General features: G+C 58.1%; 1 protein-coding gene across 1 annotated transcript in view; it reads left to right on the top strand.

Annotated features, from left to right (window-relative positions):
• Nucleotides 1-16,907, top strand: part of RUNX3 (RUNX family transcription factor 3) — a 58,745-nt gene extending 41,838 nt beyond the window's left edge. The window contains exons 4-6 of the mRNA XM_037135919.2: nt 916-1,020; nt 10,683-10,841; nt 15,410-16,907. Of these exons, the coding sequence (XP_036991814.1) occupies nt 916-1,020; nt 10,683-10,841; nt 15,410-15,954 (809 nt within the window). The 3' untranslated portion in view covers nt 15,955-16,907. The remainder of the gene's footprint in view (nt 1-915; nt 1,021-10,682; nt 10,842-15,409) is intronic.
• Nucleotides 16,908-24,507: the final 7,600 nt, after the last annotated feature.

Here is a 24,507-nt window from a genome sequence, read left to right on the forward strand (position 1 = left end):
CTAAACAGAAGGCCATTTCATTTTATTTCAAATGGTAAAAAATAAATTACTATTATTTTAAAAGTTTTTTCCCCTCTCAGGAATTTTGAATGGAGACTTTGGAGCCAACTGTCTATTTAAAAATAGAACAGAGTTCTGGAAATAACAGTTGTGTCTACAAATGAAATGTCTGCAGCTCCCAAATCAGCCCTTTTCCAGAACCAGCCACACACGCCACTGAGAAATTAGCAGCAGCCTAACTACCCGAGAGTAAGGAAATGGATAAATAAAAGATGAGGCTCCTGTGAGCTGAAATATTTTGCAGCCATTAAAAATGAAGTTTATGAAGAATTTTTAATGGCACAGGAAAGTGCTTATGATGTGATGTTAGGTGAAAAAAAGCAGGGTACAAAAATACACATGGTAGAATCACTGCAACTCTTTGAATACACACACACCCCTACAGAGGGTCAGGGGAGAACACCCAAATAGCAGTGGGGTTTATCTCTGGCTAGGGGAACTCGGGGTGTTTTCTTCTCCTTTTTTATATCTTTTATGTTCTCAATTTTTTTCTATAAAGATCACTAATTACTTTGAGGAAAAATATATATAGCCATCCTCGCTCCCCATCCCCAAATTGCAAGGTCTCTGGAGAGAAGGACAGCAGAAATGGGACAAGAAACAGAGAGGAAAGAAGCCAGAGCAGTGGGGGAGGTGGGGGCAATGAAGTTGGCGCCTGCCCTGCCGGAGCCTTGAATGCCAACCCCTGCAGTTGGAACTTGACCCAGAACCCCATTTTCTCCCCAGGTTCAAAGGACAGAGACCCACCCCTTCTAGAAGGTTAGGGGCTTCTCGGGGAGGCAAAGAAAGTGGGAGACCGGCGTGTTTTGAGTGGCTCCAAGTACCAACCTCCTGCTTTTCCCTCGCTCCCCCCAGGGAAGAGCTTCACACTGACCATCACCGTGTTCACCAACCCCACCCAAGTGGCCACCTACCACCGAGCCATCAAGGTGACTGTGGACGGACCCCGGGAGCCCAGACGTAAGTGCCAGAGCTGCTGAGTCCCCTGGGTGGGGGAAAAGGGTCCAGAGGGGGAAGGGCAGCCGCCGAGGTCAGACAGGTGGCACCGGGGCCTGGAAGCTCCCCTGTGGGGGGCTGTGGTCCGCCGCCCTGCACCTCCATGCACTGTGCATCTGCCAGCAAAGCCCCAGACCCTCTCTGCTTGGCCCAGACTTGCAGAGGCCAGTGAAGAGGCTGGGGCGGGGAGACGGCAGGATTAGCTGAGCCCCTCTCCAGTGGGAAGCTGCCTTTGGGGGCCTGCTGGGGGGTATGGACTTGCATCGTTAAGGAAAGGAAGAGTCTGGAAAAGGCTGTGTGTGTGTTTTGGGGCTGGAGGCTGGGCCAGGTGTTCCCTGTTCCACCCCAGCCGCCTCTGCCAGTGGCTGCGGGAGGCCGGACCCCTCCTCAGAAGGTCTTTCTTTGAATCTTAGTATGGGACTTCCTCCAGTCTCACGGAGCCCAGGCACGTTCACCCCAGGACCCACGCTCTCACCATCAGGAACGCAGATTTGATTCTGCAGATATTCACTGAGCACCTACTAAGTGTAGGAAGCCCTGGTTTTGCATTTTAGCATCAGAGAGAGCTGGTGTTGAATTGCTTCTGCCTGCTGGAGGACCTGGAGTTCAGAGTCAGGCTAGGGAAACCGGAGGAGCAGCCACCACAGAGGGGGCCAGAGGCCCGTGCTCCTGGGTGAACGAGTGAGTGAGACAGAGAAGCGGAGGGCCATCGCTGCACTGCCTGGGTCCTGAGCTCTGAGCGGAGCGGGCGTCTGGACTGCCTCTCACTCTCGAATGTTCGCCTGATGTGTCGAGAGCTGCCCTGTCCTTCTCTTTCTTTGTAACTGTGGCTCCTTGCAGTTCAGAAAACCTCTCACATTTATCATGTCTCATGTGGGATCCTCGTGACAGCCAGAGCCAAAGAGTCACCCAATTCCAGTGAGGAGAGAATCCAGGCCTGGGGACATTGAGATCCTGGCCGGGGCCTCACACTGTCTTAGCTTGTTTGGGGGGGGGGGGTTGTGCAGGGAGCATCCAGGGTCCCAGAGGCAGCCTTTGATCCTGGCTCCGGATGGAGCCGGCCCTGGGCAGGACATGCTCTGGTTTCTGCCAGTGCCCAGGAGGCTCAGAATGGGAGAGCGACTCTGCCAGGGCGGGGCATTGAGACCACCTGGGCCTGGCCCTTCTTAGGAATCAGGCAAGCCCGGCTGCCCATCTGTCCAGTTCCTGGGCCCACCGCAGTATCTGGCTACTGGGAGAGGCTCAGAGCTCTGGAAGACAGGCCCTGGAAGCGCTCTATCCAGGCCTCTCGGGGCTGCCTCCAGTGGCCTCCCTGAGCTCGTGGTCATCAGGCCCCAAGGCAGTCAGCTCCCATTCTGGCCAGATTCCTGCTAGTATTAGACATGGATGTGTCCATGCTCTGGCCTTGGGCTTCACAGCCCTGGACAAGTCCCATCTCCTTTTTGGCCTTAGTTCTGTGAACTGGGTCAGTGATGCCCGAAGTCTCAAGGTGCTGATGGCTAAGAAGCCCTGGTGAGCTGTAGGCCACTGTGCAGAGAGCAGGTTCTGAGCCAGCTTGCCTTCCTTGGGCGAGTTGCTGACCTCTCAGGGCCTCAGCCGCCTCCTCCAGGAAGTGGGATAGTACCACCACCCCCCCTTGCAGGCCTGGCAGCCAGTGCCCACAGGTCGGTAGTCTCTGGCTGCAGCAGAGGGTGGCTCCGTGTGAGGCATTGGATGGCAGCGTTCTGTTACCCCTGGTACGTGGCCATCCCCGTGGGCTCCCAACACCACCATCACCATTCGGGTGGCTGCTGAGAACCCGAGGCCGTGGCAATAGAGGTGTAAGTTTCTGTTGAAGAAGGTGATACTGTACTCTGAGTCTCCAGGGGCAGAATCAGGATGGACGGGAGCCACAGTTAGGCTCAGTATGATGACGCAGCACGTAGGGGCCACTCCACAAAGTAGTGAGCACCCCGTGCAGAGAGGCATGCTAGTGGGGGGGGGGTGCTTGGAGGCTGGCTGGAGAGTTCCCAAGGGCTAGGCAGTGCCTGGGATCCCACAGAGCCCTCCACATTCAGCCAGCCCAGCCCAGAGCTGCCCACCAGGCCCCCACTGAGGCCCCTGGATGAGGAGAGAGACTTGGCCCCCACTCAAGCCCCCTGCCTGCTCTTCTTTCTCGAGGGCCCCTCAGACCTGAGGCAACCCCTTCTTGCAGTGAGCTGGAGGGGGAGGGGTGGCACCGGAAGAGGCAGCAAGAGGAAGGGAAAGCTGGGCCTGGAGATAAGCCCGAATCAGAGGCCAGGCTTGCTGCGTGACCTGAGGCAGATGGCATCCCTCTCTGGGTCTTGGCACAGGCCAGCTCAGTGTTTTTAAAGTGGCTTGTTCAAACAAAAGCGTAGCAGGAGCTCATTTTTCAAAAAGAGCAGCAGTGGAAGGCGGGCAGGCCTCCAGGTCTCCATCCTGAGAACTTGCCTGCCCCACTCCGCCCTCAGGGCTGGTCTCCCTAGCACCCTGGTTTCCGGTCCCAGCCTGGCCTTCAGCCTGTGACCTGGGACAGATCCACCCCTTCAGGGCCTCAGTTTCCCCACCTATAAGAGATAAGAGGTCAGCCTAAGCACTGCTGGTCATCAAGCCCTCTTGGAGTGCCAGGCCCTATTCAGTCTCTGTTAACTGATCCTTAGCAGCCCCCGGGGAGACAGGTCAAGAGGCAAAGCCTACAACCAGGGCTCCTGCCTGGGGCTCAGGAAAGTGAGCCACTTAGAAAGGCCTTCTCACCTCCGCGTGCTCATCTGTAAAATGGGGATGATACTAGCATCTTCTCTGGGGAGTTCTTGGGAGCATTAAACCAACATACAGCTGCCTAGCCCGCAGGAAGTGCCCAAGAACCCTCATGGATTATCGTAGGGTTTTCTTTCTGGCTCTTGCCTGCTTTGTAACCCCCAGCCCCGTGTGAGGGCAGAGCCTTTTGTGGGGAGGGGTGGGGTGGGGTGGGGTGGGGTGGGAGTAGGGGCTGGTCCAGGGAGCCAAGGAGTGGAGCCTGCAGATCCCCGAGGCCGCTGTGGGTTCTGTGGCTGGGCTGTTCCCCCTGGTGCCCTGCGGAGCGTGCCCAGTCTGCAGCCAGGGGGCCAGCTGGGTTTGAAGGCTGGCTTGGTGGCTTCCTGCCTGTGTGGCCTCGGTTTCTGAGGTTCTCAAGGCTGGTGTCCCTCACAGTCACTGGGGACCAGTGACAAAGCAGGTGGCTGAGCAGGATCCAGGCGCTGGGCAGGGGGCAGCACAGGGCCTGGCAGTTCTGTCGTAGACCTCAGTTTGGGGACTGTTCACCCCACGTGTTTCAGGCTTAGCAGGTGATGGTACCTGAAAGGATAGGATCCAGGCTCTTAATCCTGCCTGAGGCAGAGACAGGGCAGCCCTGCCATCTGGCCCATGTGCCTTTCCCAAAAATGTACATGGAATGATTTCAACAAATATTTTCCTGGGCACCTACCATGTGTTAGGCTGGGGCCACCTCAGTGAATCCAACAGACAGGCTCTTGCCCTCGCACACACGGGTAGGGAGAGGTGCTAAACAGTTCTGTTGTCACTATGGCAACAAGGCTCCTCCAGGCCTGTGCCTTTGCTCCTGTCTCTCCCTCTCAACCACCTCCTCCTCACTCACCCCACCCTGGGCTCCCGCCTGGTCTTAGATCTGCCTCAGGACCTTTGCACTGCCCTTCCCTCCTCGGAACACTCCTCCCCAGACACCCCCAGGTGGCGCCCTCCATCCCTCCCTGGTGTCTTTTTCCTCAGGCCCTGCAGCGAGCCCTGTCCCGACCACCCTGTTTCAAATTGCGGGCGCACAGCAGTGCCTCCACTTCTCTGACACTTCCCAGCGTTAGTTTTACCTGAAGCGCTCAGCAGCGTCTAAGATGCTCTCTAGTTCACTCGGTATTCCGGTCCTTTCTCCTCTCCCTCGCCGTTGTACACGTTCTTTCCTCTGCTTTGCCAGGCACTGGTACAGACCCCAGAATACGGACATGAGCACCTAGTAGGTGCTTGGTAACTATTGTGGAATAAACAAAATAAATGATTAGCTAGTTAATTTCAGGCCCTGCGAAGTCCTATGAAAAAAAAAGCAAAGCTGGGGGTAAGGGGCCAGAGTGTAGGGGACAGGACATGGCAAGGGCAGGGGACAGGGAAGACCTCCTGAAGAGGCGACATCTGAGCAGGGCCCTGAGGGAAGGGAGCAAACAGCCCTATGGCTACTGGGGGCTCCAGACTGCACGGGCAGGAAAAGTGACCCTCCACTTGCAGCTGGGCCTTTGAGGCTTCTAGAGTGACCACAGCTTTGTCCCCAGCTCCAGGTGCGGTCAGAGGGATGCTCTGGTGGAGGAGAGTCACCCGCTCCCGGCCCCCCACGATCCCCAGGGGCGTGCACCCAGCAGCAGGGAAGGGGTTAACCTCAGACCTCCCTGGTTCCCCTAATCAACCCCAGGCCGCTGGAAGCCCCAGTTGCAGCCCTGGGAAGGAACTGCTTGCCTCCCTGCCCGCTGGCCCCCCGCCAGCCCCCGACCGGCTTTCATCTGCTCACAGGGGGCCGATTCACGGCAGACCACCCCGGGCCCAGCACCCGCCTGCGATTCCACGCGGTTGTTAAGAGTCGGGTGTAAATCTCCTGACAGGCCGCAGAGCGGGCCTAGGGCCCGGGTGCCCCACCCCTCAGCTGGGCAGACAGTGGCTGCTGTGTCTGGGTTGTGGCCGCACCAGAGCCGCGCCAGGCAGCCGGGGAGGCAGCTGAGTGGCTTCATATGGGCGAAGGGCCCCGTAAGTGGGGCCCACATTGTTCCCCAGACAGCTCTGTTCCTGTGGCCCTGCCTAGCCCCTCGCACCCTCCTCTCGGCCCCTGCTGGCCCCCGGCCCCCTCCACCCAGCCGAGGCCGGACACTGAGCTGCCTTCCTGCCAGCCAGGCCTCCGCGCCAGGCGACCCAGCTGCTCTCTCATGGAGGTCTGAGGAAGTCAAGACCGTAGCAGCCAAGCTGCATGCAGTGTGCCAGCCCCTCTCTGTTTGACCTTGACCAAGTGCCTCCGCTTTCCTATCCGCGAAAAGGGGGTGACTGTGACAGCCTCACCCAGGGTTGTGGCCCTGGTAGACAATGTGCGTGGGCTACTTGGCACAGTGCTTGGTGGTGCTGAGGGGCCACCAGTGGTCTGAGCCCGGCTGCTGGAGGCTGACAGGGGGACCAAGCCAGGTCCCGTGGGCCTGGCGGGCCCTTTCTCCCCATCCTCCCCGCAAATTGCTGTATTTTAATGTGTTAAATATTTCATTTATTTTTAGAGAGATGCGAAGGGAGGGAGAAAGAGAGGAAGAGGAACATCAGTGTGTAGTTGCCTCTCACATGCCCCGTCACTAGGGACCTGGCCTGCAACCCAGGCATGTGCCCTGGCTGGGAATTGAACCAGAGACCCTTTGCTTCGTAGGCCGGCACTCAGTCCACTGAGCCACACCAGCCAGGGCCAAAATGCTGTATTTTTAAACACTCGGGGGTCTGTCCTCAGCTCTCTTCACCCTCGGGGGTTGATGATATGCTAACCATCTTACAGGCGTGGGCGGGTCAGAGTGGGTCACCGTCTGAGCCTGCCTCTCAGCGCTGCTGAGTGGGGCAGGGCCCTGATGAGGTGCCCTCGATCCCTGCCATCCTCTCCCCAGGCCCGTCCTCCGGGGCCTGCAGAGAGCCTCTCTCGGCCCTGGGCCTGGGCTGGGCCCTGGTACCCATTGTCTGGAGCCCCAGGTTTTCAAAACCCAGGCTCCTGTCCTGCAGGACGGGCTCCAGGAAGAGAAGGGGGCCAGGCGCTTTCTGTGTGACTCAGACATGTCACTGGCCGTCTCCGAGCCACAGTTCACTCACCTGTGAAACAGGGACAGAGGAGGACCTTCCACGTGGGACGATGCAGGGTGAAACGTGGCAGTGTGTGTGCCCCACTCAGACCCCGGCGTGGAGGAAGCTTCCGGGAAGCCGGGCTGCTATTCCTGCCACTCCTGCTGCCCCTGCTCTCAGTCTGCAGAGGGGCTGCGGGGCTCAGTGCTGGGAGAAGGGGGCCTCCTGGGGGAGAGGCTGAGCCCCCAAAGGGCAGGAAAGCGTTCCTGGCCCGGCTGTGCCTGGGCTGTGGCTCCAAAGTGTGGGAGCCAGGGAATACTAGGGAAACCCTGGGAGCAGCGGCAGGAGGTGGAGGCCGAGCCCCGGAGCAAGCAGCCCCGCCTCCTTCATTTGGGGCCCCTCCTGGGCCAGTTGCTGATCCTTACGGTCTTCAGTTGGGGACTTTCAGAGCAAGAGGGGCTTCGGTGAGCAGCCTGTGCAGAGGGGAAACTGAGGCACAGCAGGAGATGCCCGCCCACTCCCACTGTGGGGCCAGATGAAAGAGGTCTCTTCTGCAGGCCCATCTTCTTTCCTTGGGCACAGCAAGTTCCCTCCTGCTCCAGTGGGAGGGCGCGGGCCCCAGGGTACCGAGACTCTCTGGCACCCCTGCCGCATGGCGCCGCCTCGGCTTCCCTGTGCCCTGCCTGGCAACGAGGGAGCAGTTCCCAAAGTGCCGTTCACGCTGCCCTCCTCCGGAAACTCCGCCCTACGTGAAGGCAGAGTGACGCCTGGGGGAGTGTGTGCTCTGGGGACCTGACCAACATCCTCAACCACACGCTTAGTGTGGGCCCCATCCTGAGGCCCCAGCAGTCCCATCTGTCCTTACTTAGTTCTTGGGTTCCGGATGACAGTGCTGGCTCTGCTGTCCTCACTTTGTGTCCCAGACGCGACACGCCATCCTGGCCCCAGTGCCCTGGTCTCTGAGGTGAGGACGATCAGCCTGCCTCCCTTGCAATGCTCTGGGTGTCGTGCAGGTCTGGTCAACGTGGCAGTGACCTGTGTGGGCGGGGAGCGTCCACACACCTTGTTTGGCAAGCTCCACACATGTGAGGGTGCCACGGCGGGGCCCCTGTGGCCTGGGGTGGAGGGAGGGGCGTGTGACTTTAGGGAGGTCACCGGCCTGCAGGCAGCGGGCCCATCCTGGAACCCCAGCTGCTGTGAACGCCACCCTCGTCCTGCTGGGCTGCAAGAGCACCCGTGAACACTTGGTACGCAGTGTGACTCAGAAACTGGACTCTGCTGGTGAAGTCGTCACAGGGCCTGAGGTTTCACACCGGCTCCTGTGTGGCCCCCTTGGCCCCTCCAGGTTTGTGGTTGACTGAGGCACCCAGGCCCCTGTACCTCTGCTGCCATCAGGTCCGTCTGCAGCCTCCAGGTCCATCCGCCACCTTCCTGCCTGTAGAGATTGTTCTGAGTCCGTCCCTGCTCTGCCATTTTCGGCGGCCTCGACAACAAGGGCGGCATTTCCTCCAGGGCTGAGGCCGAGCCTTCGGGCCCCCACCTAGAGAGCACCTCCTGAGGGGTCTCCACTGACCAGTTCTTGGTGGCTGGCGTTGGACAGCTCCCCAGATAATGAAGTTTTGAACCTGGAGGTTACAAACCGGCAGACCCTGGGCGGGGCACGTCCTACAGGGTGATCAGTTTGCATTTCCGGTTGTTGTTCGGTATTTGAGTTAATTGCCAACGTACAAAATATGGGAGATTTCATATAACAGCAGGTTTATGGTCTCTCCTGGCCAGCCGGAAACTCTGGCAGTACTGGGCCCACCCCGTCAGAGCACCAGTCAGCTGGTCTAGATGCTCCTGCCCTCTACCAAGGAGCGGTGTCCCTGGTCTGCCCCAGTCTCCACCCACCCCATATGCCTTGTTTACTTGACTTGCCCAGTCCTCACAGGCACCTGAATTTTCCGTTGCCGCTCCAGCCGAACTCACGTGTTCTCTTTGTTGGCAGGGGTCTTGGGAGGCAGCACTGGGGGGCTTGGCTGAAGGCCTCGTGGTCTCGCCCCAGCTTCCGGGTGTCCCCTGGGCTCCAGGCCCGGAGCCTCCTCACAGGAGAAAGGGGGTTCCCAGTTCTTGGTGACTTACCGAGCCCACCGAGGCTCCCAGGGCCACCTGCTCCATTTCTAAGGGCTCTCAGATGCCCATTCTGGCTCGGGACAGGGGCGTGTAGGGAGCCTGAGGGCCCGGGCATCCCAGAATCCATTGCGTTCCATTGTGAAAACCAGAAATCAGGCCCATTCCTGCCCCTCATTCCCAGAGGCAGTCAGCACCTTTCAAGAACCCAGAAAGGCCAGGGAGGAGTTCTGTTTTACCTCCCACCTACCTCTCTCTCCTCTCCCCGTCAGTCTAGAAAGTTCTGCACGTCACTGCAGACCTAAGGAATCAAGCCCGCCTGGCCCTCTCCCTTGGCCTCTCCTGGCACTTCTTTTCCAGGAGACCCCAGAACCAGGGAGTCCTTGCTCTTGCTAGCTCTGTGACCTCAGGCAAGCCTCTTCACCTCTCAGAAATTTCTCTTGCCTGTGAAAAGAAGAAAAGGTGCTGCCTGGCCCCCTCCCTTGGGCTCAGGTGGAGCAGAATGAGCCTCGAGGTGCGCTGGGCAGTGTCTGCCCTGGAGAAGTCCCCAGAAACATGGAGGTGAACAAGGGTGTCCCTGGGGGTCTCGCCCGTGAGGGGCTAATGCGGGAAATTTGGAGACAGCCCAAGTGCCCGTGGGAGAAGAACGGCTGAGGAGACGAAGCGTCCGGGGGACGTGGCCGGCAGGAGTGCGGGGCGGCCCCCAGCAGAGCCACACGTCCTCCTCGAGCTCCTCGCAGGAGCTGCTGTTTGCACGGGCTGGCTTGCCCTCCCCATTTTACAGACGAGAAAACTGAGGCGGCGCTCCAGGGTGTGCTGCTGGAAGAGCAAGTGACAGAATGATACAGGCAGGCTGACACCATTCCAGAAATTTCCATGAGAAGCTTGCTCTGTGTTTTCTATGCACTCGAAACAAACAAAAAGAAAAAGGCTGGAAGGAAAGACTGGATGTGGGGACTTCCAGGAGGGACTTTGGGCGGCTCAAAGGGGCATTGCCTTACCTGTAACACTTTTATTTTTGTAGATGTTCATACATTGCTTGTGAAATGTGAAATGATTCATTAGAAACGTGTGTGTGTGTGTGTGTGTGTGTGTTATCCCTCTAAGCCTGATGTCTTTCAAGAAGCTGCAGGAAGCCAGGGGCATGGCCTCCTTCATGCCACCAGCACCTCTAGGGCCTGGGAGACAGGCTGGGGCCCTTCCCGTGTGGGCCATGGCAGAAGGGGAATGGCGAACGCTGGCAGTTTCTCCAGGTGCAATGTCCCAAGGCAGACACACTGGTCCCCATTCCCAGCTTCCAGTCAGAGAGGGGAGTCCAGCCCCTCAGTGAGGTGCCCTGGGCCCGTTCTCACCATCCTGGTGACTTTTCCCTTCTGTCTGAGGCTCAGAGAGAAGGCACGTGGGTACCAAGGCATGGGGGAGAGGCAGCAGTGTGCTGTGGAGGGAGGCTCGGGTGTGAGAGTGCACATTCCTGCTCAGGAAGGTGGGGGGTGGGGCCGAGACGGCGGCCCCAGGGCAGGACACATGACCGAAGTCTGTTCAGAAAGTCTTTTGGAGAACCCGAGGAAAGAGGTTTGTGTGGGGTTCTTCCTGCAGAGGCCTAACGTTAGATCTCAGGGACAACTTCTGTCCCACCGAGACTCTCAGAGACAAGCTGCTGACGGGCTCCCTCTGCTCTGCAGGGCACCGGCAGAAGCTGGAGGACCAGACCAAGGCATTCTCCGAACGCTTTGGGGACCTGGAACGCGTGCGCATGCGGGTGACACCGAGCATGCCCAGCCCCCGAGGCTCACTCAGCACGACAAGCCACTTCAACAGCCAGGCCCAGACCCCCATCCAAGGTACAGCATGGCAGGGCCGTGGGAGGGGGGAGGTCCTCGAGGGCCCAGGTGTGGTCCTCGTGCTCCAGGCCGAAAGCTCACCCAGGGGTTGTTGGTTGTGTCGCCCTCGTGTTACAAGGGAGGCAGCCTCGCTCACTTGCTCCTATGATGTTTCCTGAGGGGTGCTCTGCACCCGGGCCTGGACGAGGCCGGTCATTCAGTCACACAGCAAACATGTATCAACATGCACCTGTGCCGTGCCGGCACCTGGCCCTTGGGTCCATGGGAACCGACAGGATCCCTGTCCTGCAGGTGCCCCCTCTCCCCTGGGGAAGGGTCTCCTAGTGCACCCATTACCTTGGGGCATGAGTTGTCCAAGGGGCCGGTGGCAGACATGTCGCTGCTGAAGACACGCCCCACCCCCAAGCCTCAGCTTTCTCATCTGAAAGTCGGGTGGTGGCGAATGCCTCTCCCCAGGGCTAGGGTGACACGCAGATGCTGTTACTGCACTCAGACAAACTCGGTAAACTGTACAGTGACATCGCAGCCTGAGGGAGGTACACAGCATCTCCTGGGAAAGGTCCGACGGGCCCAGAGACTCCTCCCAAACGGAGGGGAGGAGGAGTGCCTCTGGGCCGAGGCCCAGGAAGGGTCGCTGTCCCCATTGTTTGGATGTATACAGCAGGCACAATTGAAGCTAGATCTCAGGCAGGCCTTCCAGAGTAGATGGACACCTGGCACTTAACAAGTGCTGAGTAAATGGTTGGATGATGAATATTTGCTGTTCCCCGGACCCCGTCAGCCAGCGGGTGGGACACAGGAGGCTGTGCACAGCTGGCCCGTGGGCCGGGCTGGGGCAGAGTGCACTCATCGGCTGCCCTGAGCAGAGGCAGGAGGACTGGCTGACACCATGCTCTGTGGCTGTCATTCTTTTTTGGTGCTCCAGGGCCTGGTTAGAACCCATTTGGTAAATCAGCGATGGTGGCGGACTTGATATAGGCTCTTAATGTAAAGAGAAGGTCCCTCTCATTCTGGCCTGAGAAGCTGGGCCTTGGGGGGGGAGGGGGGATTAGGGCGGGGCAGGTCCAGCTGCTCCAAGCAGGTGGGCAGCCCTTGAGCTGGAGGTGGGGGGAGGCTGAGGCCGCGATCTGACCTTAAGAGACAGTGAGAGGTACTCTGCCCTCTGGGCTCGTGCCCACCCCAGCCCCAGAGCTGCCTGGGCTCCTGTGTCCCACAGGCCCACATCTGTCCAGGTGCAGCAGCCTAACACTGCAGGCCTCACCTCGCCGTGGGCAGAGCTGGGGCCCAGTGGGGTATTGGGCCCCAGCCGGGGAGTCCCAGAATCCAGCAGGTGGCAGTTCCCAGGGAAGGAGAGCCCGTCTCTGCCGTCCCACAGTTGTGTAGACATGGCTGGGGATTCAACCCTGAGGGAGCCCAAGGTAGGCTACCCACCCTCTGTCCAGCTCCAAAGGACAGGGTCTAGCAGGGCAGCAGGCAAAGCCCCTGCCTCTTCTCTGGGGCTGGGAGGAGAGGCAGAGTAGGCCTGGGGTGGAGGGGGGCGTGGCTGACCCAGTCCTTCCCCTTTTTCTGCACCCTAGCAGCGTCCCCTACCCCTCCCTGACCACCCACAGCACTGGGTCTTGGGCTGCCTAGGTGGCCTTTCAGCCTAACCAGGCCTCCCCATCCCAGGCTGGTCCCCTTTGGAGCGAGAGAAAGGACTCTTGACACGCAGGACCAGGGAAGGAGGATGAACTTTGTAGTCAGACGTACCAGGCTTGGAATTCTGCTTCTGCCAGGCACTGGCTTTGTGTTCCTAGGCTAGTCACTTCACTTCTCTGAGCCTTAGTTTTCTCATCTGTGAAGTGGGAAGAAGGAGGTACCCGCCACAGAGGGGCATTGGCAAGGCCGGGTTTAGGGACCTGTCATGGTCCCTCCCTTTCTGCTGGAACTAGCCTCTGCCTTCAGACTCCATCCTGGGGATCCCTTCAGGACACCCACCACCACTTCTCTTGGTGCCTGTTAATAGCTTTGACCCCCAGGCTTTGGTCACTGACAAGCAGTGCCCAGGCCCTGTCCCCTCTATACCCCAGCCCCTAGCCCCCCCAGCTGTGGCTGCCCACAATGGGGGCTTCTAACAGCTCAAAGGGCTCATTCAGCCACCATGCAGCAGCTGGGGCAATTTGGAGAAGAAAATAAACATTTCCTTCCAGTGTTGGGGTTGGCGGCTCGACAGCCGGCCAGCTCCAGTTTCCTGGGGCTACTGGGCTGGGAGGGCCTTGGGGGCAGGAGCCGCAGGGGTGCCGAGGGCACATGCTTCCCCACCACCCCAGGAGGGAGGCAGGAAGGGACAGGGGCACTCTGGGCAGGCCCACGGAGAACCTGTGGCCTGTGGACGCGCCAGCGGCCACACAGGCCTTGCCGGGCCCCTGTTTCCTGGTGCAGCCCGACTGTCTCATCCCAGACTCCCTGTTTGGGTTTCCTTTGCTTCAGGACTGGGATTCCTGTCGGGTGGGCAGCATGCACTTCCTTGTGCTCAGAGCAGGAGTCAGCCCCGTGCTCAGCTGTGTTTGGGGTGCTAGGCACCACCACAAAGCCGTCTCCCCTGCTGCTCTGAGGGGCAGCCGGCCACCCAGCCTGCAAGGCTTCATGGCAGCACTGAGCAGCCAAGGAACCTGGTAGGGAGGGTACCAGACATTCTAAGAGGACCCTTGCCCCCCACAGCCCCCCACCTTGAGCCCAGGAGAATCATTCCATTCTGATCCACAGCCAGGACCAGAGCCCACTGCCGAGGAAGCATTCCCCAGCTGGGTCAGGAAGGCCTCAAAGCCTGGAAAAGTCGCAAGTCTCACCTGAGGTCACACAGCACCTCGGGCACATCCGGGGAAGCAAGAGGCCGAAGGCAGCTGCAGCTCTCCGTCCTCAGTCACAGTGGGCAGTGCTGACCCGGAGCTGCCCAGGGGCAGAGGCTGGTCTCCCTGACCCCTCTTTGGTGGGGTGACACAGTGGGGTTGGGGCAGACAGACTTTCCCTTGGGACCACTGCTGGGGGCTCATCCACATCCTCATTGCTGCCAGAGTTGCCCCCTTGGCCAGGGCACAAGGAAGGCCCATGGTTGGGGGATCATCTTGGCAGGGCCCTGGGTGGGCCAGTTCTCCTGGCAACCCAGAGCAAGAAGTGTGACAGCCGCTGCATGGCACTGATCCACACAGGCTCTCTGCCCAGTCTAAGCACACTTCATGTGTAACTAGTGTAATTCCTAGGATTGGCTCCTATCGCCATATTTCATGAGGGAAGACTGATGCACAGGGAGGTTAAGTGACTTGCCCAAGGACACACAGCTAGGAAGTGTCAGAACCAAGATAAGTATCCAGCTGCAGGGACCCCACAGTTAGCCTTTGTGCTGTGCTGACTCAGAGATGGGACAGCTACCTGTCAGGCCCATAGCAGGGCTCTGAACTAGAACCCTAGGGTTTGGTGCCAGGTCTAGTGTGCTGTGGACCCTTAGGCAAGTGCCTCACCCTCTCTGGGCCTCAGTTTTGCTACCGAGGGAGTTAGGCTCAATCCCAAAGCCCCTTTGAATGCTGAGGTTTTGGGGGTCAGTAAATCCAAAAGGAGGGGACAGGGATTCTTAGAGTCCTGTGGGGAGCCCCACTGGGGGAGCTGGGGGAGGACCTGGGCTGGACACTCAGTGTCACCCCGACAAGGTCAAGGTTCAGGCCACCACGCCCCTCTTGCTGCCATCTCGCTTTGCTGCTGAGGCAAATGAAGGTGGCCTCTCATTGCAGTCTGCAAGGCAGCCCTGGAGACACAGGCCCGGGAGGGAGAGCTGTGGGCGTGCCCAGCACCCCAGCAAAGAGCAGAAAGCAGAGGCCTGGGGAGGAGTTTGAGTCCTTTCTGTGGCATCGGGGAAATTCATCTTTCTCTGGCCTCAGTGTTCCTTTCTGCAAAAGTAGGCTCCGAATCCCTTCTACAGGGTCGTTGCAGACACCCTTCGACCCACGTTTTTGCCAGCTCTTCACTGGGAGGGAGGGAGAGAGGGAGGCAGAAGCTCCAGGCCAAGCCTGCGCCGTCCTGTCGGCCCCCCACACCCCCAACAGCCCTGGTGGGGCCCACCTTCACCCCCTAGGCCAGCCTCTGCACTGCTGGGTTGTGAGGAGGAGGCAGTCCATGAGGTAAAGAAGAGGCCCCCCCTCCATCGGCACGGGGGGCCCCCACGGCCACCTGTGGCCCAGGTGCCTGCTCCCACCTGCTCCCCAAGCAGGGCCGTGTCAGAGTCAGGATGGCTCTGCCTCCTCACAGCCGAGGCAGTAAGAGCAGAGGCAGATGCAGAACCGGGGAGCCCCTACCCCGGCCTGTGAACCAGAGCTCTGAAGTGGTTCTTTTATTTGTTTAATTAAATTATTGGGGCAACATGGGTTAACAAGATACATAGACTTCAAGTGTGTGTATACTTCGTGGTGTGCTCAGCACCTGAAGCCCAGCCTCCTCCTGTCTCCATGCTTTGGACTCGGTTTACCGAGGTCATTCTTTAAAAAGGCCACTGGGGTGGTGTCCAGTTGTGACTGACTGTCCTTCTTGCCATCCCCCAGGCACCTCGGACCTGAACCCCTTCTCCGATCCCCGCCAGTTCGACCGCTCCTTCCCAGCGCTGCAGACCCTCACGGAGAGCCGCTTCCCGGACCCCAGGATGCATTACCCGGGGGCCATGTCGGCCGCCTTCCCCTACAGCGCCACGCCCTCGGGCACCAGCATCAGCAGCCTCAGCGTGGCCAGCATGCCGGCCACCAGCCGCTTCCACCACACCTACCTCCCGCCGCCCTACCCCGGGGCCCCGCAGAACCAGAGCGGGCCCTTCCAGGCCAACCCGTCCCCTTACCACCTCTACTACGGCGCATCCTCTGGCTCCTACCAGTTCTCCATGGTGGCCGGCAGCAGCGGTGGGGGCGACCGCTCGCCCACCCGCATGCTGGCCTCCTGTACCAGCAGTGCCGCCTCCGTGGCCGCCGGCAACCTCATGAACCCCAGCCTGGGCGGCCAGAGTGACGGCGTGGAGGCCGACGGCAGCCACAGCAACTCACCCACCGCCTTGAGCACGCCGGGCCGCATGGACGAGGCCGTGTGGCGGCCCTACTGACCTCCCGGGTCGACGAGGACTGCTCCCAGTGGAAGCGGGGACCCCAGGAACCTCCCCGGCAAGTGGCCAGCCCAGCTGCAAGGCTCGGGGCGGTCACGGGCCCAGAGCTGGCAATGGCTCCGAGAGCATCCAGTCCAGCCACACGTCTTTGTACAGAGGGGTGGGGCAGCCCCAGCCCACGTCTTAGCCATCTCTCCCCACTTTTCTCGGGCAAAGTACCTTCCTTGCCACCTCCCCTGGTGACCTCGCTGTCCCCAGCGAGGCCCAAGGTTGCCATAGGGCCCACATGATTTGTCCTCTTACCACAGGGCCCTGGAAAGACTTCCCCACCCCCACTTTCCTCAGACACCCACTGGCCTAGCCCTTCCCCCTCATTTATACAAACTGAGGCAGAACTGGAAAGTCCACCCCACCCTGAGAGGGGGCTCCTTCGTTGTGAACGTGGGCAAAGGGCCCATCCAGAATTCCCAAAAATATCACTGGCAGAGGTGGGATGAAAGCACCCCTACCTGGTCCCCCCCACAATTGCTAACAGCTTTGAAGCCCCTGTCCCTACCTAGCTGCCCTGGGGGTCCCGGGCCCTGGAGTAGGCTAGCCTGTGGCGGCAGCTCCCTAAAACCGGGGATGGCACCAGCAGACGGGCCTCCAAGCACTTTACCAGCCCAAGGCATTCACCCGCTGTTCTCATGGTGGGGGCCAAGGACCCCTCACCCCATGCTGGTCTCAAAGCTGCAATTTTTGGAGAGAGCGTGGGGGCCGGACAGGAACTAGCAGGAAAAGCTGGGGCCTGATGAGAGCTTACCTGTCCCACCCGGGTCCCGCCAAGCTGTGTACGTCCGAACCGCACAGTGCGCCTTCCAGCCTCTCGCCGACAGCCCCTCACCTTGAGCCAATCTGGTCCAAAAGCCATCTTGAACAAAAAGCAGTTTTTAAAGCTGGTTTTAAAAAACAAACTTCAGTCAAACATTTTCAAACCCACGGTCTCTTGTAGGTGGAGCCCCGTAGTAATGGACAAGGTCCCCTCTCCCAGGCGTGGCACTGTTGGGACCTGGGTACCTCCTCGCCAGTTACGTTCCTTTGGCAGCATCCTGCCGACGTCCCCCAAAAGCTCCTGAGGGGGACCGAGGGAAATGCTGGTGAGATGCTAGAATCTCATGGTGTGGCTCTTAGACCCTTGTCCAAGAGGACACCCTGCGTGCTCTGGTACAGGTGGGTGGGACGTACCAGACGTGGGGAGCAGTGACCAGGTGATGGAACAATGGAAAGAGCTCAGCCCCCCTCCCCCTGACCCCACATGCTCAGAGGCGAAGTGTTGCCCCTTCAGCTTGCACGTGGGAAAACAAGCCTTGCCTGAAGGTTCAGGCTGCGTGGATTCCCGCGTCAGTTCTTCAGTTCTAGGAAGGCTTATGTTAGGAAGGGGCAAGACTTGCCAGGGGTAGACGGCATGTGGTTTTCAGCAGTTATTTCAGCCACATCCTCTGGATGTGGAAATCTCCCCTACAGAATGCTCCGTGGTTGCCATTGCACTAGGCCTGCCGCTCTGCCCCCAACCTGTGTCAGCAGCCAGATGAGCACACTGGGTACCCACAGACCAACTAGCAGGTTAGCGAGTCCACCTGGTGAGCTCATTCATTATTACCCAAGCCCTTCCTGCTGCAGTTTCTCCCGCCCTGCCCTCACTGGGAAAAGCTGTCTCCATCTCTTCAAGGGAGCTGCCAGGGGTGTCCAGCTGACTCCGTACCCCCAGGGGGCTCCCCACCCCTTCTCAGGAAGCAGCTACAAACCCATTGTCACGTATCTTCCACACCCCTGATCTCTGTGGTTGTGGACTGGCCTAGGCCTGTGTGGGGGGCACCCTCGGGTTCCCAGCGCCCAGCACTTTGTAGCCCCACCTCAGATTCCTGCCCCTTCCTGACATCCAAGCCTTGATAGGGGCAGGGACAGGAAAGAAACTGACCCTCCTCCCTGCCCCAGACTAAAAGTGACAGCAGCCATGCTGAGTCCTAAGGCCCACGGTGGGTACAGGAGGCCTGGGCTTGTAGAAATGGGTCCTCGTTCGTAAGGCTACTTTGAAGTTATGCTAGGCAAACACACTGATGTTGAGAAAAGCACAAGAAAACGCAGGGTTCGAGACCACCCTACTGCAGGACCGTCAGTGGTGGATGCGGATCCATTGTGACATATTGTCACGCGGAGTGTCGGTGCCTGCGCCACTCACGGCTTCGTGAGCCACCCGGAGCTGGGAGGAGGGTGGGGGAGGGCGGGGACTGCTTTGCACTATAATTTGCTTGGTGTGTTTGTTTCTAATGCACAACTTGCTCGTATAGTAAACGATCTATACCTTTGTAATATTTAACTGTAAAATGGAATTTTGACTTATTTGTTAATATAACTGAAACACGTTGAAGGATTCCAGTCCAATACCAGGCTTCATGGGCGGTGTGGGAGGATGGAGACCTTCCCCCACTGTGGCTGAGGGGGAGCGGGGCGGGGTCTCCGGGCAGGAACAGGACGAAGCCCACTGCCCCCCATCAGCTGCGCCGGGAATGGCCACAGAACCCAGGCCAGGGCAGCAGGTGAGGCTCCGCCCGCTGAGGCTGGGGCGCCAGAGGAATGGCGGGTAGGTCTGCGAGGGGCACCACCGCTCCTCCCCTCACAAGTGGCCCGGGATTTTTCACGAGTAAACGAAAGAAAGGGTGCAGCTCTTCCAGCTCGTCCCCAGGCTCAGAGGTGGGGATGGGGAGAGGCTGGGGGAGCATTGGCCGCTGCAGTGAGAGCTCGCCCCTCTGGGACCAGCGCTTGCTGGCACAGCGGCAGGTTAGTGGCAATCAGAACTGCAAAGCAGCAGCTATGACAGCTCCCCCGTTTTGCAGATGAAGCGACTGAGGTGCAAAGAGTGGGTGTCATCTGCCTGTGCACCTCCCAGGAGTTGTTTGTGGCCGAGTGAGGACCGCAGCCTGGTGTGTGTGTTGGGGGGGGGGGAGGGGTGTGGGTGTGAGGGTGTGGGGGGCCTGTCTTGCCAGCATGGTCCCCACACCCCGCCACCCCGCCAGCCAGGAGGCCTAGCCCACCATGCTTGTCTAGTTGGATCTTGTGGAGGGGAATTTTCATAAAACAGACCTTATTTTTGAGTGAAAGTGCCCACTTCAAAAACTAATCCCAAGATTTAGCCCTGTTCAGTTAGGTCGGTCTGCCTGAAACCCAACACCCAACAGGAAGTTCCATTTCCCCAGCCCAGCCCCGCCCCCGCCCCCACCCCCAGTGCCCGCTCTGCCTGAGGGGGGCAGCAGGTTCTTCGGGGCGCAGGATCCCAGCCATAGCTGCAGAGTTCCTCTCTGGGGTGTGCTGTGAGTCGCATCTGCCTGGGCGAGCAGGGCTGGCCCAGAAGCAGCGTCTGCAGGCTGACACTCTCCTCCCCTACGTGTGTTTGTGTATCTGGGGCGCTTTGTAGGGATGATGGAGATTATGAAGTGACCACAGTTTAAGCCCCTCCCCACCAGCCACACTTGGCGCCACAGCTGATGGGAGAGGAACTGGGTGCTCCAGAGCCCTTGACTCAAAGCTCCATCACCTCCACGCCACCAGGTACAGACCACTGCACCCAGCTTCCTCAGGGGAAAACTGTGGCACAGGGAAGTCGGGTACTTGCCCCAGGTCACACAGTTTGAAGGTTGCTGGGGGAAGCACTGCAGTAACTACAGTGGCCTGCAGGTGGCAGCAGAAGGGGAGAGTGGACATTCCTCTCCTGCCTCAATTGCTGCCAGAATTCAGGTTAGGTATTAGGAAGAACTTCCTAATCTCAGGAAGCCCACCCCTGGAAGGGTGGGGGAAATGTCCTGATGTGGAAGAAGTGTTTTCTCCCCTTCTTTAGCTACAATATGTGGCTGTGGGAGGGCCCTAGCCCTCTGAGTCCCTTTTTTATTCAAATCTTACATGGGCACCTACTGAGTTCCCGTGTGTGGCAGAATCACAGGTCCCATGGTCCCTAAAGGCCCTATTTGGGACGAGGGTTTGCGCCGCCTGAAAATTAGGTTGACATCTCTAGCCCAGCAGCCCCAGCTTCCCGGAGCCCTGGGCCCCCACATCCCCTGGGCCACCGGTGGGAGCCTAGGACATGAAGCAGTTGGTCCAGGATGAGGAAGCCACCTCGTTCCAGAGTCCGGAGGCCCTTGGACCCCAGAACTCCACTTCAGAGACTCTAGGAGTCCCTCCGACTCAGGCCACGTTGTAAGTTTCTCCAGTGCCCCCCACTGCAGCCCCCACGGCCCAGGACTGGCTGGCGATGGGCTGCGAGAGTGCTGCAGGCCTCGGGCCCCCGGGTGGCCTCCCGCACCCGGGGCTGTGCTTGGCACCTCCTGAGGGGTGAAGTGGCGGACCTGCCCCCTGGCCTCGGGGAGCAACCCCGCACTGCTAGGCTTCTCGCCCGAGGATGGCTCTGGCTTTTATTCCAGAAAAGGGCAGTCCTGGCAGGGTTTTGCAGGCCTGAGAGGATGGTCTGTGCCCAAGGAGAAAATTCCGAGGGTCTGAGGAGTGGGCTGTGAGGGCTGTCCCGGGCCTGGGCCGGCCCCAGTGTCACAGGGCAGGACCAAGCTGGACACAGACCCTGGCCGGCCTCATTCCTCCCTTGCCCTGGAATGCACCCCATAAGCACAGCCACCCAGGTCCCCCCAGCAGGGCCCATGGGCCAGCTCTCAGCCCCACCAGACACCCTTGGTCGACCACATGAGCAAGGAATGTGCCTCAGCGGTTGGCTCATTTTGGGGTCATTAATGAAATGAGCTGTCAAACGGACGGGGGTGGAAGGAGCCAGTGAAAGAATGAACTGTTCCTGTGGAAACCCAGAGCTCCCCAATCCCCCCCACGAGGGCTGGGGAGCTGGAAGGGGGTGAGGGGCCGTATCCCCAACCTTCGCACCCACACTGTGTGGTCCAGTGGCTCAAGGAGCCCGGAGCCGGATTCCAGGCTTCCTATTTTTAGTTCTGCAGCTAAATGCGTGCTGTTTGTTTTATATATTTATATTCACCCGCAGAGAGGGCCTGCCCTGGGCCAGCTCGTAGGAAGCCCTCTTGCGGAAGGGCGGGGAGCAGCCCTCGAGCCAGCTTTCTGGGCCACCCTTCCTTTGTGCCCATGCCGACTGCTGGAAACAGTGTGGCCTCGTGGGTGTCCTAATGGGTGGCAGCTGTTTGGGCCACACCACCCTACTCTGCGCTGTGGGCCTGGTGTCTGCGAGGCCTTGGCCAGAGTTCGTTCACTCACTCACCAAACATAGACCCAAGCCGCACCCCACCCCCAGGTGCCAGACAGCAAGAAGAAAAGGCACATAAGTCACAGCCGTGCCCTTGAGTTCATAGGGCAGAGAAAGAAGAAAACGGTGCTACCCCATGGGATGTTTGGGGGGCTGAGACAATGCGGAGAGATGAGTAGACTTTCCAGAGAGGCAGCAGGAAGGCCTTCTAAGCAGAAGGAACCACACGGCCTGGAGGACAGGAGTGTGGCTGAGCTGGAGAGGATGGCGTGGGAGGTGGAATGATGGCAATGGAGTGGGGAGGTGAGCAGGGCCAGGTCACAGGCGCTGAGGCCAAGCTGAGGGGCTCGGGTTTGGTCCTGGGGGCCCTGGGAAGCCCGGGCGAGGTGCCGTGGCACGTTCTGGTGGGTTTGTGGGAGGGGAGCGCCGTGGCAGTGTGGAGCGTGTGCTGCGTGGGGTGCTGAGACCTGTCCACAGGCTGCTGCAGTGGTCCAGGCAAAGGAGAGTGAATCTTGTGCAAAATGGTGCGCAGGGGAGCTAAGTATTCCTCAGGTATCTTTAGCACTGCAGTGACAGGAAGGACCCCATGCCCCTACCCTCAGGTTTCAGTGTCTCTCAGTTCCTTGGGGTCGTGGCATTTGATGGAACCTCTGTGGACACGGTTCTGTAATAATAGTTTTTGTTATTGCCAGCTGTGCAGTACCACCAACCCTGCCCTCCCCCTGACACCCCCATCCCCAGGTTTTTAGTGAAGTTTCATGTCCTGCTTCGGGACTGCCCCTGACCACACCTGAGGCCGCGTGCAGCCTCTTCACTAAAAGGTCCAGGGCTCAGACTTCGGTCCAGTTACCCAACTGTTCTCCATACATGACCCAAAGATGCAATGGCTGTAAGACCCTGAGTCTGAGGTTCCCAAGTGCTATGTATTACATTTTAAAATCACATTTTAGCTGCTGTGGTTCAATGGATTGAATGCTGGCCTGCCAACCAAAGGGTGGCCGGTTTGATTCCCAGTGGGGGCACATGCCTGGGCTGCAGGCCAGGTCCCCAGTAGGGGGCACAAGAGAGGCAACCACACGTTGATGTTTCTCTCCCTCTCTTTCTCCTTTCCTTCTCCTCTCTCTAAAAATAAATAAATAAAATCGTTAAAAAAATTCTCTAAAATCACATTTTAAAATTACACTAAATAATACACAATTATGGAAGAGAAAGATATTATAGATTACCAACAAGAACACAAGAAAAAATTGTTCTTAATCCTACCCCTTCAAGGATAACCATTGTTAATATTTCAGCATTTTTCTCCCATTCAGATCTTTATTTTCTATAAATATGTAAATGCTTTCATAGGAATAAACATTTTTCTAGCCAGGTACACATTGCATATACACCTTGTCAATTAGGATAATTTAAATATAGAAATAAAAGTAATGTAGAATGAAATAACTGGAAAGACAGGGTTATGGTTGTTTAGTCCTTTATATTTGGGGTGGTTTTTTAAAAAATATTTTATTTATTAAGAGAGGGGAAGGGATGGAGACAGAGAGAGAAACATCAGTGTGTGGTTGCCTCTCGCACACCCCCTAATGAGGACCTGGCCTGCAACCCAGGCATGTGCGTCGACTGGGAATCGAACTGGTGACCCTTTGGCTCACAGGCTGGTGCTCAATCTGTTGAATCACACTAGCCGGGGCTATTATTTTTTTTATGTTTTTGAAGTCTTCTGAATTGAGCACATTTGTTAAAGGTCTAGTGAATTTAACTTCTAGACCTGGATAAATATCCAAGCGGAATTGCTCAAGAGTGCGTGCTTAGACCAACTCATTTGACGTTAGCTGATATGTCACCTCTTCCAGGTAGCCTTCCCTGATAAGCCCATGCTGGGTTCAGAGCCTTCTCTGGACATTTATCTTTAGAATAACAACAGCAAATGCTGTGTGCCAGGCACTGTATGAATATTTTACCCTTTTTAGCTCAGCCTGTTAAGGTATGTACCACCATTACCCCCATTTTACAGAGGAGAAAACTGAGGAATAAGGATGGACTCCCCTCTCAATCCTAACAAGGGCAGAGCGATACCTGAAAAGGTCCAATTTAAGTTTCCCATCAGCTGAAGGTTATTGGAGGCTCCAAGGAAGAGTTCAATTAACTTGACAAAACAGGTGATGTTCTGCACCCCTGAGTCTGTGCCCCACGACTTAGACTCGCTACAAAGACTGATCACCATGGGGAAGAAGAAAGGAAAGAGAAATGAGAAAGTGCCTTTTTTTTTTTTAATGGAAGCAGCAAGGACACAGTCTCTGCAGCCCTTTCTCTGTTTCTGAGAGTGATTGTGTCCGCCTCTCTGAGTCGTGATGCTAACATTCCACAAATTTTGAATTCAAAATAGAGAACTCACCATCTCTGGACCCTGCGGTGACCCCCACCCATCCTGCCCCACTCAAGGGGACGCCCTGTGAACGAGGCCCCGGCCTCTGGGCAGCCCGACTCCCTCAGCCTGGGTACACACACGGTGGGAATATCGGCAGAGGGGGTGGCAGCCTTGCCCCGCCCCATCTCACACAAGTTCCATTTCTTTTTCCATGGAAACGACTCCGTCCTAAATCACTGACGCCTGAAATTAGAAAAATACGAGGCCCATATTATCATAAAACTATTTTAACACAGCAGGGCCCCCTCCGTAGCAGGAGGGGTGGCCAGGAGCCGCACAGCAGCCCCTTCCAGCCGCAGCCCCTGGAAATGCTCAGAGGGACGAGAAATTTGGTTTTCATTAGCAGTGAATGTGAAGAGTTCTGTCGCTCTGAATGGACCTTTGATTCTGGCTGGCGGTGGAATCTTTCCAGGACCCAGTGAGTTTTGTTTTGCTTTGTTTTTTTTTCATCTAAAATGGGCCAGGCCCTTCCAGCTTATATCTCCCTGAACTACACGGGCGCTGGGCAACACCCCAACCTCTTGACTTCTAAAGTCAACAGCCGGGGCGGGCAGGAGGGTCACTCGAGACCATTCGGCTTTATTGACTCTGAGGTTTTATTAAAAATGTTATGTTTCCTTGAGGTCTGCGCCAGACCCAACAAAAAGACCAGCCGGGGAGGGGCTGGTACGGGCCGAGGGGATTCTCACCACCTGGAAGACGGCCCACCTTGACCAGCCTTCTCCCACCCAGGGACCCTCAGAAATGGCCTCCACTTTGGAGTCTCCACAGAAAGCCCTCTTTCTTCCTTTCTGTCACTTCACGTGGAGGAACACGGGCCTGCTCTTTCCCTCGTTCCACATGCACTGGTGGAGCCCCTCCTGCTGTGTCTGGTGCT

Source organism: Artibeus jamaicensis, unplaced genomic scaffold (genome assembly GCF_021234435.1).
Source record: "Artibeus jamaicensis isolate MK-2021 breed Jamaican fruit bat unplaced genomic scaffold, CSHL_Jam_final scaffold_847, whole genome shotgun sequence".
NCBI lineage: Eukaryota > Metazoa > Chordata > Mammalia > Chiroptera > Phyllostomidae > Artibeus > Artibeus jamaicensis.